Below are 15,717 nucleotides of genomic sequence, written 5' to 3' on the forward strand. Positions count from 1 at the left end.
CCCTTCAGATAGTTCCTTTTTAAAGATTTACTGTAATCTCTTCCTTGCTTCCCTTGGTTCCTAGAATGGAGTCTTGGGAATACTGGAAGATCTCAGCTGGTCTCAGGCTTTAAATACCACATGGATACTGATGCTGTAAAATCTCCAGCCACCTGACTTAGAGAGTGTGTGTATATCCTTCCTTCTCTCTTCCCCTCTCTCCCTTCTTCCTTTCCTTCTTCCCTTCCTCCATCCCTCCCTCCCTCCATTCCTTCCTTCCTAACACAGAGTCTTGTGTAGTTCAGGCTGGCCTTGAACTTGTGCTACAGTTGAGTATGGCCTTGAACATTTGGTTTTCTTGACTCCACCTCCTGAGTCCTGGGATTATAGGTGTGCACCACCATGCCTGGTTCACTCAGCAGTTAGGATTAAACCCAGGACTTTACAAATACTAGACAAGTAGTCTGCAAACTGAGTCGCAGTCCTAGCTTCAGACTTGAATGTGTTTTCAACGGTCTGGCAGACATATCTACGTGGATGTCATCTGGATACGTCACATTTATCACTGATGGAACTGAATTGTCCATCTTCTTCCCTTGCCAAGCCTGTGCCAACCAAAGCATCCCCCCCCATTGTGATTCATCCCTCTAACTGCAAGGTCAACAATCCATTGGAGTCATCTCATCTGCTTTCAACCTGTCCCTTGGTATAAAGATGCCAACGTGAAAGCAGTCAGAGGCCATTGCTTCTCGCCATTACCAAACTGCTTGGAAAGCTAGCATGTACTGACTGGACCACTCAATCTGGAAGGCGAGGGTCCTTTTAAAACTATCAAGCCACATTACATCTGCCCTTTAAGAACTTCCCTGTTCTTCTGACTAAAGGCTCTGTTTTCTCTGTGTCCTGGGAGGTCTGTATAATCCTGTCCCTGTGGGCTTTTTAATAGACAGGTAGTCACCGCAGTCCTACCCACCTCGAGAGCAACAGAAGCTTGGGAAGTTTGAGGAAACTGTCTCAAGGCTTAGGGTAGATATGACACCTTTCTAGCTAGCTCCGGATCCTTCACCTTCTGAACTACAAGACCGCTTATGAAGTTTGGGCCTGGAAGACAATAAACGCATGTGTGTCCCTGAGCTTCTCCAGGCTTCCATGTATGTGGAATTAATTTTCAAATAAGGACAGCCTGGGAGGCTATGTCAGTCCCATGTCCCTACAAGGATCACATTGCGACCCTCTGTCTTCCTTGTGTTTGAATCCATATCTCTCTGTCCATTCCAGAACTCTAGACATCTGAGCTCCAGGCTAGGGGAAGGTAGGTGTTTCCTGTGTCCTTTTCTAAGACCACATGGCCTTTTGAGAGTATGTATGGCCTTTTCCTTGGGAAAACATCCCACAGGGTGAGAACAGGAGACTCTGGTCACTGCTTATTGCTTAGAAGCTGGCTGTACTGAATACCTGTCCCCTTATACTGTGATTCCCTGGGAGACCAGACCCTGGCTCCTGGAGGCTCCTACTTGGAGCCACTTCTTTCTCCCAGGGTGGTTTCCAGGGACACAGCATACTGGTTATCATCCTAGGCTATGCTTGATCAGCCAGCCTTACCAGGCCTGTCCTACAAGAGGGCATTTCTGAACAGAATATCCCCATGTCTTCCTCCTTAGGGGCTGAAACAGTTGTGTTCTGTGACGTTATGTCACATCGAGTGGCTCACAGCAGGGCGCACTTGCTGTCTAAAATTCTGTGGTATTTCTGCTGTGTTGGCAGTTTTAACTGTTGCCACGACCTAAAGTCTCCTGAGAAGAGATCCTCAGTTGAACAATTACCTAGGTCAGATTCTTGATCTTTAAACTGATGTAGAAAGAGCCAGCCTCTTGTGCTTGGCACCAGTCCTTGGGCAGGCGCCCTTGAACGCTGGGAGAGGAGAAGGTAGCCTAGGGCACCTGTGTGAGTAGCCTGCTTGCATTTATTTCTGTGCTCGTGACCGTGGATGTGATGCGACTAGGGGCATCGCATCCTGCCTTGTCTTCCCTTCAATGACAGACTGAGACCTGAGATTATAATTTTAATGGCCATTTATAAAGAACTATATGTACCTGATGCCAGTCTCTACATGTGCAAGAACTGGGATACTGGCATGCTTGAGTGTGTGTGTGTGTGTGTGTGTGTGTGTGTGTGTGTGTGTGTGTGACAGAGACAGAGAGAGACAGAGAGAGAAAGATGAGATCAGCATTAGGTGTTACTCAAAGAATTGTTTATCATTTATAGGTAGGCCTCTCACTGGGACCTGGGGTATAATGACTAGGCTAGGCAGGATGGCCACCAAGGGCTCCACAGGCATTCATTTGCCTCTGCCTCCCTGGTGCTGGGATTATAAACTCTGCCAAGCCTGGATTTTTACAAGGGTTTTGGGATTGAGTTCAGGGCCCTTCCTCAGGCTGGTAGGACTAAATATCTCTTAGAGCTCGTGTCCCTTGTTTTAGTATCTGCTATTTGAGATGCCACATCACACAGATGACAGTATGTTTTGTCTAAGTCTCTGTGACAGATCTGGATTTTTCTGTCTTAGATTTTTCTAGGGGAAGAAGTAAGAACATGGTTAAATCTCTGGCCAAGTATTGAAGCAAGATGACTGGGTTCTGAGCCAGATAATTTTGTTAGAATCAGTTTATTCCAGATGGACTGGTTTGAAGTCAGTTTATTCGTTTACATGTCAGACAGTATGCTACTTCAGAAAGGCTATGCTAGAGGAAGCATTGAAATAAAAAATAACCTGTTGTAGGTTGCTTAATGAACCACAGTCTCACACCTGGGTACACCAAAGCCTCTTTTAAATTTTTTCTCTTTTAAATTTTATGTAAATCATACCCAGATGGTTAATGGAAGCAAAAATTGCTTTTTACCAAGGTAAGTGGAAACCTTGGAGCTTCATTTTTAAACTATCATAACAAGCATTAATTCATAATTACTCTATTGTTAGTGCTGTGTGTGTGTTATGTGATGGTGATGTGTGTGGTGATTGTGTATGTGTGGTATGTGATTGTGTGTATGTGTGGTATGCAATTGTGTGTGTGTATGGTATGTGATGATGATGATGTGTGTGTGTGTGTGTGTGTGTGTGTGTGTGTGTTTTGAAAGGCGTCTGGTATGCCAGGAAGGCCACTCAGTCCTCAGCTGGGGCAGAGCGGCTGGGCATCTGGTAGGAGCCCTGCTGTCAGCCACCTAGTATAAGCACCATCCTGTGTTGATTCTCCTCTGTATATCATGTTGCTTCAGGCCTGATGGGCCTAAGAAACTCCAACTTCTGACATCAAGCAGCTTCCAGGGGCTCCCCCAAGGCATGCTGTTTCCACACAGAGAGGTGACTGTGAGTGAGTGGAGTCTCCCTCTGGTGGCTGCTTGCCCATGCTTCTGATCGAAGGTCCACTTGTGTGCAGGGTCAGGCAGGGAGGGTTTGAATTGGGGACCAGCCAGCTCAGCCATCAGTGAGTTGGGTGAACCAGGCATGCTGGCAAGCCTCTGTAGTTATGCCAAAAGCCAAGGCCTGTAACTCTGACCACCCTTCATTACGCTCTGCTTCTCCAGAATTTCTGCTTGGAGTTGCCTTATAGTCTTTTAATTTCTATTACATACATACATACACACACACACACACACACACACACACACACACACACACACTAGTGCACATGTGTGCGTGCACACATATACATGCATGCTTTTGTATACATATGTGGAAGTCGGAAGACAGCTTGTGGGAGTAAGTTTGCTCCTTGTGCATGTGGGTCTCAGGGATTTCACTGAGCGTGGCAGCAAATTCTTCTCCCTTCTGAGCCACCTCACTGGCCCATCCCAGACTGACTTTGATTGATATACTTTTTATTTTGGTAGGTGTTACCAGCTTCTCCTTGGTAAAGGTTGAGCCCTTTAATGGCCTTACCAATTCATTTTCTAAATTTGTTTTCTTTGTCGAAGATGTTTCCTAAATTTCATTGAAAATTGCCTTCAAATTTCTTTTCTTCATTGAAAAAGACTTCAGAGTTATAGCTGACATCACTTTTAATCATATTGTTACCTCAAGATCTGTCCTTGAGAGGCTGCTCCATCCAGAGACCACCACTGGGATTGGCTATGTGTGTCAGTTGCTAAGCCTTTTCCCAGAAGCTGGAAACCAATGGAAGTATGTTACATGAGAGCCCCCTCCACCCAAATGTCATTGTTTTGTCTAGTGTATAAGCCACATTGCCTGTACCTTTCATTCTATGGTGATGTCTTACACAGAGACCAACTCTAATCGGATCCCTTCTCTTCCTCTCTCCCTCCTCTTATAGCCTTCCTCCTCTTCTTCTCTCCCTCCTTCTTTCATCCTTCCTCCCCTTTTTGTTTTTCTTTCTTGTCTTTCTATCTGTGTCCTGTTGTTGGGAGCCGTCCCCTGGCTCACATGGACCGGGGACACTCCTGGGAGGCAAACTGGGGCTGAAAAGACAGGAACTAGGCAGAGAAAAATGGAAGCCAAGGCAAAGTTCCTGATAAAGGTTCAAATGTTTAATAAAAATCTGTGCTTATTAAGGGGGCAAACCCATCCCCTGTCACGCCAAGTTTCTTGATGTTGTGATGCCCAGTTGTCAGGACAGCCTTTTAGCAGTAAGTTGCCAAGTTCACAGATTGCAGTTAACTCAGGAAAATCTCAAGGACCAGTTCAGCCTCTCTGCAGGTGGTAGGCAGTGTCACATCAAAGGAAACCAACTGAGTCAGAAGAGCTGCACTGCAGGTGGCCCTGCCTCAGTGGCCTGAACCAGCCTGCTTTAGGCTGGAGGAAGTTACATCCTGTCTTTGAGATTCCAGGCTGGCTATAAAGTCTCAATCCTCCTGTGTTAGCCTCCATACGCTGAGATCATGCCCATGCCCAGCTTTCCTGGAGATCTTTCAGTGGCATAGAGATACATGCATACATAATACATACATACATACATACGTATGTGCAAGTGTGCGTGTACATGCATATGTGTGCGTGCGTGCATGCATGTCTGGTTTACCACAACTTGTTTTCCGGTACTGCTGCCCCGTCGTTGACATTCAGGAAAGATTTGGAGGCTTCGTTACCTATCCTGTGATTCTTTTTATAAAAGAAGACGATGCAGAATTTCATTCTCTGTTCCTCCAGGTCTCAGAAGGCTGAGCTTCACAATGAAGGCTACATCCTGGAATTGGATTACTGCTCCTCCTTAGAACACCTGGCAGACCAGAAGCTCATCCCAGAGTTCATTAAGAAGGTAAGAACCACAATGTAACAGTGACAAAAGGAACAGCTCCCAGAGCGGGCACCTGAATGGATGCGCTGGAGAGCAGGTAGCTGGTTAGCTACACTGCAAGAGAACAGCTGGAGATGACTTCTGCTGAGGCCGGGGCAACCCCAGTCTTGTCTTCTAGTGCTAGAGTTGGATCCCAGCCTACAGACCTACAGGCTCACTACTGAACACACTCAGACCCTTGAATGGGTCTGACTCATAGAAGCGACCTTGTTGCAGTGAATTAGTTAACTGCTCTGGCTCCTGGCAGGGTTGGGCACTTCTAAACCTCCCAAGGCTAGCAAACACTCCCCTCCTGTGTTCCTGGCTTAATACCTTCTAAATTTATATTTTATCTCTGCTGCCCTGCTACCTTCTGGGCAGCCCCACCCCAACCCCATAGGGCTGTTTTCCCTTTCCACCTACATTGTTGAGTGATTTCTCTCCTGCAGCTCAAATCTGACCCATCCTCTAAGTCATGGTGATTCTCCTCCTCTTCCCCTCTCGGTCCCTAGCTCTCACAATCTAAAAGTCCCTCCTCCATCTCCTTGCCCAACCAATGGCTGTAGAGCAGTTCTTTATTACCAATCAAAGTCAACTGGGGGCGGAGGGAGGGTGCAGGTCAGGAGCCCTTGGGTCTAGAAGCAGCTTTTGGGAGTGGAATTAAGATCAAGCATTTGAACCAATCCCCAACACCACCTCTCCCTTGCCCTGGGGTCTTTGTTGTCTTTTCCCTTCCTCACTTGGGAACGAGCCAGTGGGTATAGATGTACCATTGTACCAGGAAACATTGCCCACCTGCAGGGACTGTCGGCCACCTAACCTAGAAGTGCTGCTTGGTGGCTTTGAACTTGTTCTATGTAGGAGGTGCTCAAGGGCATCTCCACACCCAATCGCAGGCACAATTTGAATTCGACATGACATTTGCACTCACGACTGGGGCTCAGCTCTTTCCTCCTGTGTATCATGTTTTCTTTTATGTAGTCATCCAGTGTGCCGCTATGGGCCCAAGGCCACGTCCAGAGAGTCCTGACACTAACCTATGTGTACAGACCGTCATACGACATTCCTGTGCACTGTGGAAGGTCTGGGATAGCAAGTATTTTTTGTTTTGTTTTGAGATAGACTCCTATGGAGTCTAAGCTGGCCTCGAAGTCACTATGTAGCAGAGAGTGACCCTGGAGTTCTAATACTCCTTAACTTTTTCTCCATAGTACTGGGATTATGGGATGTATCACCATGTCTGGTTTCTGTACTAGGAGTTGAACTGAGAATCTTGGTCATTCTAAGCAAGCATTTTGCCAAACTGAGCCACATCTTCCACTGTCCTGTGTTTATTGTAAACTTCTTCTGTGTGTGTGTGTGTGTGCTCGTAGAAATGAGTAATAGCTCTTGTAACTGAGCCTTATGCTCTGCTCACGCACAGGAGCCATCCTTTTTTATGACTGGCACTCAGTAGGTTTTTTTCACAGCACCGCAGACATGTGAGTGACTTGATGAACAATGAAATTGTGGAAGCTTTGATGTGACTAAGTAATAAGGATTTTTCAGGGCCTTTATCATCTCATGGAACCACAGTGGTACCTGCAGGGTGTTTTTTGACATGTCATAAGGAAACTGACTGTGATTGACCCTCACAAGTCCAAACAGCCACTTGAGGTCCAAATAGCTAGTGACTGAGTTTTCTAGTAAGCCTTGCTGATTGTCATCTTTGAGCCAGGAACAGAACGTGATGTGGAGTGGAGCACAGACTCACTGTGATCCTGATGGTTGGGTAGGCACGGTGGGTGAGCGTTTGCTGGGAGGAAGCAGCTAAACTGAAGCACGGGTGGCAGAGGCTGCCTGTGTGATACAGGATGGGAGAGGTGCTGAGGCTGAGATGGGAGGTAGGAGGACCAGTTGGTGACATGGCTGTGTGGGGACAGGACAAGGAGTCTCCAAGCTTAGGTGAGAGACTGAGGCGGTGGGAGCAGTTGGGACCAAAGCCTCATACACAGGCAGAGAAGAGGCCAGAGAGAGCCAGCTCTCAGCAGAGAGGGCTACATTATGAGGGATTTTGCAGAAGGGTGGAGAAGTGAGATTTCCTTTAAGGGTTGTTTCTTTTCTTCCTTCGTTTCGCCGTCTGCATCTGTTGAGCTTTCAAGGCGCCAAGGCCCTGGGAGTAATCACTCACATTGGGAGGAGCCAGGAGCCCCAGACCAAGAGCCAGATAAGCCCTCCAAGAGTCAAACTTAGATAATTTTGCTAGGACCATGAAGGGCGCTTCTACTTTGGCAGAATTTAGATGATTATTTAAAAATGGAGGTGGGTTTGTTTGTGTTCACTCGTGAATACACAGTGTTTTTTCTAAATCACGTAAGTACCTACATCAGGAGGGCCATCTTCTTTGCAAATAATACTCTAAAAAAGTTGGATAGTGACATCTTAGAATCTGCAATTGCTAATGACCTGAAGCATGGGGGGCATGTGATTACACCTTGGTTGCTTGAGATAGCTGCCGTGTGGGGGGAAGCTGTGGGAGGAGAGGTTTCATATGCTGTCTCCAGTGTGCTCATTTGTAAACTACTCATAAGTGCCTTGGCCAGAACCAACCAAGATCATTGTATGGTAGACCCGTGGCATCAGGTGTTCAGGAAGTGGCACTCTGCTCTGTGGGCTACTCGGCTATTGTGCTTCCAGAATGCATCATTTGTATAGGGTCTAAGCCCTGGAGGATGTCAGCTGTATCTTACTTAACTTTTAATGTTCCCTCTTATCCTAGCAGTTTCTTTGCCCACTCGTGGTATGTGTGAGTGTATAGGCACCGGTGCCTGAGGATCACTCAATAATTGGTTATAATTGCACCTGCTCATTCTATATGCTTAATAGAAACCCTGGGTCTTGTGGATAGTTAGTGACTGCTAGTGGAAGGTCGGTTTTCTGATTCGCTGCCATTCAGGTAGGAGATGAAAGCATTCCCAGGCTCCTGTGGCTTGCTGTCATTTCTGTATATCTGGCCATCTTTTGTGTGACATAAGGATTCCTCCTCCTGTGCCGAATAGACATGTCTTCAGATGAGATTGTAATTAGCCCATTTGCCATTGTCCCATCAAGTGAGATAAACTCATATTCTCTGCATGTTAGAGTTTAACGCAAACCAAGCTGATTTTTTTCCTCCCATAAGAACAATGCCTTAATATTATTTTCCCACCAAATGTTTTAAATTAGTGGAACTTTTTGGCTAGAAAGTGTGACCAGGAGTGGGAAGAGCCCTTGTTATTTCCCCGCAGTTTGGAAAAAAATAAAGTCATCTTTGGGTTGCATACGATCTGCTGAAGATGCTCCAATTACTTACAGTTCCCTCCCCTCAGTGATCCTTATACAGAGGGTCTGAGAGCCCTGTAAAGATGAATCTTCCCTTCCATGGGCTCCTCGGAGTTCTCCGAGTGCTTCTCTGATGTGGTTCTCTGGGGAACTGTGTTCAGTTTTCCCTCTCTTACCCTGCAGTGCATCAGCCAACCGGCCTGTATGTAAATGACTGTGGAGCACAGAACATTGAAAATGCAGAGGACTGGAAGGCTTAGCCAGACCCTTTCCAAGTCTCAGAGCTAAGTTCACAAAGGAGACTGTGGGAATGACTGTGTCCCTTGAATTCCCTTGGGGCAAAGACTCAGCTGTTGTCCTAGGGGTAGGCCTGGGCTGACTGAGGCCCTCAGGCCTTGCCTCTTCCCAGAGGAGAGTGGAGGAAGCCAACCCTACAGTGAATGGCTTCCATGTTCATTCATAAAAAGTTCAGACCTCTTACCCTCTCTGGACCTTCAGGGCAAGCCAGAGGAGCAGGAGCCATTATTGCACCCAAATATTGGCCCAGCTTGAAAATGGTGGCAGCGGGAGGCTGGAGCCAATGACACAGCTTCTTCTTGTCCTAACTGGATAGTGGCTCACAAGTGTTACAAGCACACATGTGTAAGTGAGGATTGAGTGTGCAAAGCTCTTTGCAGTGTCAGGGTCACTTCATAGTCTTCTGATACCTGCTTCTGACACATCTGCAAAGAGGACACAGAGCTAGCAGGGGAAGGCTCTGCCTGGACCTGGGATTGCTGAACAGCAGGGCCTGCCTGGAACTATCCTTCCCAAGGAAAAAGAGACACTGAGGGCTGCAGAGAAACCAAAAGAACTGGAGAAGGCTCTTGAGATGAGTGGTGTCCAAAGAAGGTTCAGTAAATTGAGATGGGAGGTTGACAGTGCCCCAGGTCTGTGGGGGCAAGAGTGTGAAAGGCCCAAGGCCAGGCTCTGTCTCCAGTGTGGGGTAGATCCATAGGCAAAGCTTAGGCAAAGGTGGTGGTCCCCCTTCGTGGGTGGGCTTCTTTTGATCACATGGGAAAAAGTCTTGCTGTAGCCAGCTCAACTGGATTTCCTGTGGGGATGCTGGGAATGGCAGGGAGCCTGGGAGCAGGAGTACTAGAAACTGCATAATGTCAGTGGTGGGTCATGGCAGATCCTGTAATCCTAGCACACAGGAGGCTAAGGCAGGAGGATCAAGGATAGCCTGTGCTACATTGTGAGACTCTTGTCTCACAATTCAAGGACTGGACTACAGCTTTCTGGGAGAGCATTTGCCTAGCATGTGCAAGACCCTGGATCTAATTCCAAGCTACAGGAGAAGAAACAGAGAAATCAGTGTCTCTGTCCCTCCTCTCCTCCCTCACAGTCCACTTTTGTTGGTACATAGGCTTGAGAGGTCATAGGTGTAGTCACCGTGCTCGGCTTCTCTGGGTAAAAGCTTCCTCATCCTGTCTACACTCCCTTTTCACGGTTCATGTGACCTTTGCCCCCATTCACTGTTGATGATGGAGGCAGAGACCTGTAGGACCAGTCACGAACTAAGAGTGTGTTACATTGAATGGGAACAGCGATTGCAGGGAGACCAGGGGGGCTCTTGAGCTTTGCCCAGGGAAAGGGAGCAAGGGATGGGATATTCACTGGGTGGCCTTCGATGGAGGACACTGCTGATGCCTTCTTGGTGAAATCTGAACAGAGGGCAGGACAGACACTTTGCCTGTGGGACAAAGATGGCTCCGTGCTTCCTTACTGGAGCTTATTGAGGTCTTGAGCCTTCTGTAAACAACTAGCGTCTAGTTTTATTCTCCCGAAGATTTGTTTTACGTGTATTTTTCTGAGGGTAGGTGTGCGTGCCACATGTATTCAGGTACCCTGGGGGGCCAGAGAAGGTGTCTGCTCTTCCTGTGTGAGCTGTCAAGGTAAGACCTAGGAATCTGTTAACAGTTTCAGTTCTCAGTGTGACCCAAACCTAGAGACACCTCAGTGGAGGAATTTCTAGATCAGATTGGCCTTTGGTCATATCTTTGTGAGGCATTTTCTTAATTGACATTTTCTTAATTTATGTAGAAGGGCCCAGCCCACTCTTGGCAGTGCCATCCCTAGGCAGGTGGCCTGGGCTGTATAAGACATAGCTGATCAAGCCAGATGGAGCAAGCCAAGAAGCAGATTCCTTCTGTGGTTTCTGCTTCGGCCCCTGTCTTGATATCCTTCAATGATGGACTATGATCAAGACATGTAACCCAAATAAACCCATGCCTCCCCAAGTTGTTTTTGGTCATGGTGTGTATCACAGCAACAGAAAATAAACAAAACAAAAATAAGCTCCAGCCATTATCAAGAGCAGCAAGTACTCTTAGCACAGAGCCTTCCTCCAGACCCAGGGTCTGGCTTGACTTGGCACAAGACTCCCAACTCTGAGTGAAAAGAAAATTCTGTAAACAGGCGTCCATGCCCTTGCCATAGTCCTGTTTGTGAGACCATAAGAACCGTGGCATTTTTAAAAGGTGGGAAAAAGTGAGGGTTTGTGGAGGGGAGGAAAAAAAATGGAATCTCAGAATGAGATGTCTTCAGTGAGGAGGAAGTGAACTAGAGACTGGCAGAACAGAGTGGGCTTGGCACTCAGCACTACAGAGACAGAGAGAGACAGGCTGACAGAAACCGAGAGAGGGAGGGAAGGAGGAAGGGAGACAGAGACAGACAGAGACATGGAGAGAATGTATGTCACAGGCGATGAAGGTGAGTACCACAGGGCCTGCAAATATAACAATGGATAGGACAGCTCTTCCTCTGAAGCTGGAGAAGGTAGGAGGGAGCTGTAGGCTTAGAAGTCCGTGATGGGGGCTTGGCTGCTGTCTGGAGGCTTCTGTTTCCTCTCCTACCCTGCTCTGAACTCCTGGTATTTTTTTATTGGCAGTCATCTCTGTTCTGTCCAGATGTCATTGAATCCCTTGGCACCCACTGTGGAGGCAGAGATCATGAGCTTGCACATTCCTCCCAAGGGTGTACTTTCCTCATCTTCTTCTTCTCTATGATGCAGTACTGGTAGGTCAGAGTTCACGCTGGTCTCCTTGAGCAGGTCTGTGAGGACTTGCTGGATAGGAGACTCAAGGAGTATCGTAAGGAGCCCGCCCCTTCATGTCCCACGTTCATGCCCATCCCACAATCCCACCAGTCTAGCTGGGGACACAATGGCAGAGGGTGGGGGCGGGGCTCATGAGAGCATAGTAGGACAAGGAGAGGTGAGCCTTTCTGGAGATGTGGTCAGACAAATGCCATCTACCGTGTTGCAGGTCCACACAGCCTAGATTCTGCTAAACAAGCAAGAGCAACAGGTGCCTGCCCAGGCTATGCTGTTGCTGCCAATCATATCTTCACACATATCAGCTCTTCCAGCTTTGATGCCCACTATCCCCTCTACCCCCTCAGTCTCTGAAGGACAATGTCGTTTATGTCTCATCAAGTCTGCTCAATAGAAATGACAGCCAAGCCACTTATTTTAAAGTGTGTAATGGCCCTGGTTTGGTTTGGTTTGGTTTCGTTTGGTTTGGTTTGGTTTGGTTTGGTTTTTTTGAGACAGGGTTTCTCTGTGTAGCCCTGGCTGTCCTAGAACTCACTCTGTAGACCAGGCTGGCCTCGAACTCAGAAATCTGCCTATCTCTACTTCCCAAGTGCTGGGATTAAAGATGTGCACCACCACTGCCCGGCCCTGGCCTCAAACTCTTGATCTTCCTGCTTCAGCCCCTGAAACTGGGATTACAGGCAGGTGTCCACACAGTCCATTTAACATAGAACCTTTTAGGAATGCATTCCCAACCAACACATTTCTACTTAGGATCAGTTACTAGCCTAGCTACACAATGTCTATTTTAAACTCTACAAATTTTATAAAAGAGGAGTCTTTTTCCCCCCATGTTTCAAGAAGCAATTTTATCCTGTGCAACTTTTTGTCTTGTGACTCTGTCATCTGAGAGATGACAGGGACACCTGGTGCAGACACTACCTTTATATGTTTACTTCTGACACATATCATTTGGGATCCGAATTCTTACCGTTTACTCATGGCGGCAGCAGGGACAGTCTGATGCCACACGTGCTTGTTAAGGAATCATGTGCTCTCTGGTGACCTTTATAAAAAAAAAATAATGGGGAAAAGTCCGTTTTATTGAAGTCAGTATAAAAGTGGGCAGTGTGTGAGGAGTTAGCACAATGAGATGAGCTTGCCATGGCGGTGCAGCTGTGATGCCAGCACTTGGAAGACTGAGGCTGGAGGATCCTTTCGGACTAGCTTGGATCTTCCGCTTGCTCCAGGCCTGGGTGTCGCCCAGATCACAGCGGTCCCTTTGAATTTATGTACGGAATCTCCCCCCTGCCTTTGTAGAAGAAAACTTAGTATAGCCTCCCCTCAATGCTTTATGAATTTGATGCTCTAGGAAGTTTTCAACGTTTACTGAATGTATCCCCAGGTTTGTTGCCTCGCAAACCACATTAAATTAACTCAAGCTTTCTTCATTCGTGTGTTCTTCCCAACAAGGGATTTGAGGTTCCTGTTCAGGGGCACAGAGCCCCTGTGCCATGAGAGATGCTCTGAAGTCCAATGGGCAAAGTCCACACTTTGCTTCTGAAAAGAAGAGGCTGAGGCTGAAATCAGCCAGGTCTGAGTGTGTGTGCCGTGTGTGTAAGGACTATGCATACTGCCTTCTTGTTCAAGTTAGTGATGCCAGCCTGTGCGAGTTCCTTACAGTTGGTCTAACTCTTGGCAGTGGGGGTCATCTGTTTCCAGATACCTACTTGGGTCACTTTTTTTTTCCATTTCTTTTGAATTTTTGCTTGCACCTCACCTTCTTTGTTTACTTATTTAGACAGGATCTTAGGCTGACCTTGAACTCAGCCCACCTACCTCTGCCTTCTACTCGGTGGGGGTATGGGCATATATCTGCACCACACAGCTGGTGCCCCCTGTCTTTCCCCATTACTGAGATTGTAATTGGTTGCACTGGGAATCAGTACACAGACATTTCAAGTTGTTCATAATCCGTAACATGCATCAAAAATTTAAAAAGCTGTGTATTATTACATTTCTTAAAGACTTGTTCCAATGGTAGCTCCTACTTCAAGATCGAGTCATGTACCGGTGTCTTCAGATGATGGTAATCTCTGTCTGAGGGGGATATATGTAGTGCATGCCTGTATGTGTGGAGCCTCGAGGAGGATGTTGGCTGTTATGCTATGACACTTTCTTCCTCATCCTGACTTCAGACAGGGTCTTTCACTGGATCAGAGGGGTCCCCATCTCTGCCCCTACCCAGCCCTGGGGTAATAGATGTGCCAGCTCCAAGGGTCCCCATCTCTGCCCCCCAGCACTGGGGTAATGGACACTGATGTGCCCAGCTTTGACATGGTGCTGGGAATTTGAGCTCAGGTGTTCACATTTGTGCAGCAAGCTCTCTTGCCTAAGGAGCTCTAGCCCCCTAAGCTGAACCACCATCAGCAGAGATGTTTCGGGGAACATGAGGAAACATTTTGTTTAGAAAACACATTGACTAAAATCAACATGGGCTATAAGTCATTTAAACTCTTAAAGACCTATCACATGTGTGTTCTGAGCTCACATCTCAAGCCACAAGCAGCAAGCAGCTCGAGAACTTGATACTTGTCGTGGCTTTTGGAACCACAAAGTCACACCCCCTAACCCTACCCAAATGGCATCACAAACGGGGGACCAAGTGTTCAAGCATCTAAATCTATGGGGGACATCTCATCCAAACTGTCATGCTCTTCTAAGACAAGAACAAAACAAACGAACAAAACCTTTCCACCTGTGGAATGTTGACAGGCAGTCAGTACCCACCACAGCTCCGCAGTCTACTGTTTCCTGCTTGTAAAAAGCATAAAAGAGGAAATGATTCCCTCTCTATAAAAAATGGTTCTTACTTTAAAAATGGGATGAGGGTAGGATTAGGATTCTGCATCTTGTACTCGCACATGTGCTCACGTGTGTTTGTGCATGTGCAGACTCACACACACACAAACACATACACTACAGAGCCTACACTGACTGGCTGGTTTCAGCCCTGACATATTCAAGACATTCCCTCTTTGAAAGAAAAAAATGTCTGTAGAGTTGTTAAAGAGTTGAGTTTATAAAACCATCCACATATAATAACACTCTGGATTGCCCAGGAAAGGCAACAGGAGTGTGGGTAGAGGCTTATGTCCTTCACAAGGCCAACTCGGCTTTGTTTCTGGTGTCCCTGGGTGCTGTGGCTGGGTCTCTGTTGCTAGGGTAGCCACCATGGCCTTGGATTCCCCCTTCCCTTTTATTTTATCTATTTCAATATGAAGATTGCTCCTTCCCCTCTGCGGCTTCATTGCTACTTTGGCTGCAGCAGATGGTTTGACAACCTCTTTCTCCCCCCCTCCCCGCCCCCTCAGATCTTCCTTCACCACCCTTGAGGCCTAGCAGGCATCTCTCTTCCTTGGGCATCTTCATAGCTGGGGCATATATAGTGTTGAGGGATGCTGGGGGAGGGTGGCAGTGGGCTTCACTTGATTTCACTGCTGTGGCCTGCAGCAGGACTGGTAGGGTACCACCCCACTCATTTCTTACAGAGCAGTCTTTCCTACCTCTGCTTACTCTAATATTTCTTACTGCTTTTAACTTATGTCCTATTTATTAATTTCATTCGTTCATTTGTTCATTCATTCATTCATTCAAGACAGTGGTTCAGGCTTCCCTGGAACTTGCTCTGCAGACCAGACAGGCTTTGAACTTGCATAGATCCTCCTGCCTAGGCTTCCTAAGTGTTAGGATCACAGGTGTATGTGTAGCTCCTGTCTCCCTGTCAGCTATTCAGACATTTGCTATTTTTGCTCTCTGGGCTACTTGCCTTGTGTTGTCTCTCTTCTCTGTGCGGATAGATGGCAAGTTTCTTGGCACTTGGAGGAAGGTAAAAGTGACAGCCATGTGTTGTTGCTCAGGCTGTCAGCTCCTCCTCCTTGGATAGGAAGGAGTTGAAAGGTGACACCAAGAAAGAGAAAGTGCAGAGGGAGGCAGTGAACAGTCAGTATCTTTGTCCTGTAACTCAGAGCCTCTCTAGTCAGCATTTGGGCGGTTGGCAGTTCAGTCAGCCCT

At 47.2% G+C, this 15,717-nt stretch overlaps 1 protein-coding gene across 1 annotated transcript in view; it reads left to right on the plus strand.

Moving 5' to 3' along the window:
- Rftn1 (raftlin, lipid raft linker 1) overlaps positions 1-15,717 on the plus strand; it is a 193,737-nt gene that overhangs the window by 101,779 nt on the left and 76,241 nt on the right. Inside the window, exon 4 of the mRNA XM_021149367.2 lies at positions 5,141-5,249. Within this exon, the coding sequence (XP_021005026.1) occupies positions 5,141-5,249 (109 nt within the window). The remainder of the gene's footprint in view (positions 1-5,140; positions 5,250-15,717) is intronic.

The sequence above is a fragment of the Mus caroli genome, unplaced genomic scaffold (assembly GCF_978045245.1).
Source record: "Mus caroli unplaced genomic scaffold, Mus_caroli_1 scaffold_18, whole genome shotgun sequence".
In the NCBI taxonomy this organism is placed as follows: Eukaryota; Metazoa; Chordata; class Mammalia; order Rodentia; family Muridae; genus Mus; species Mus caroli.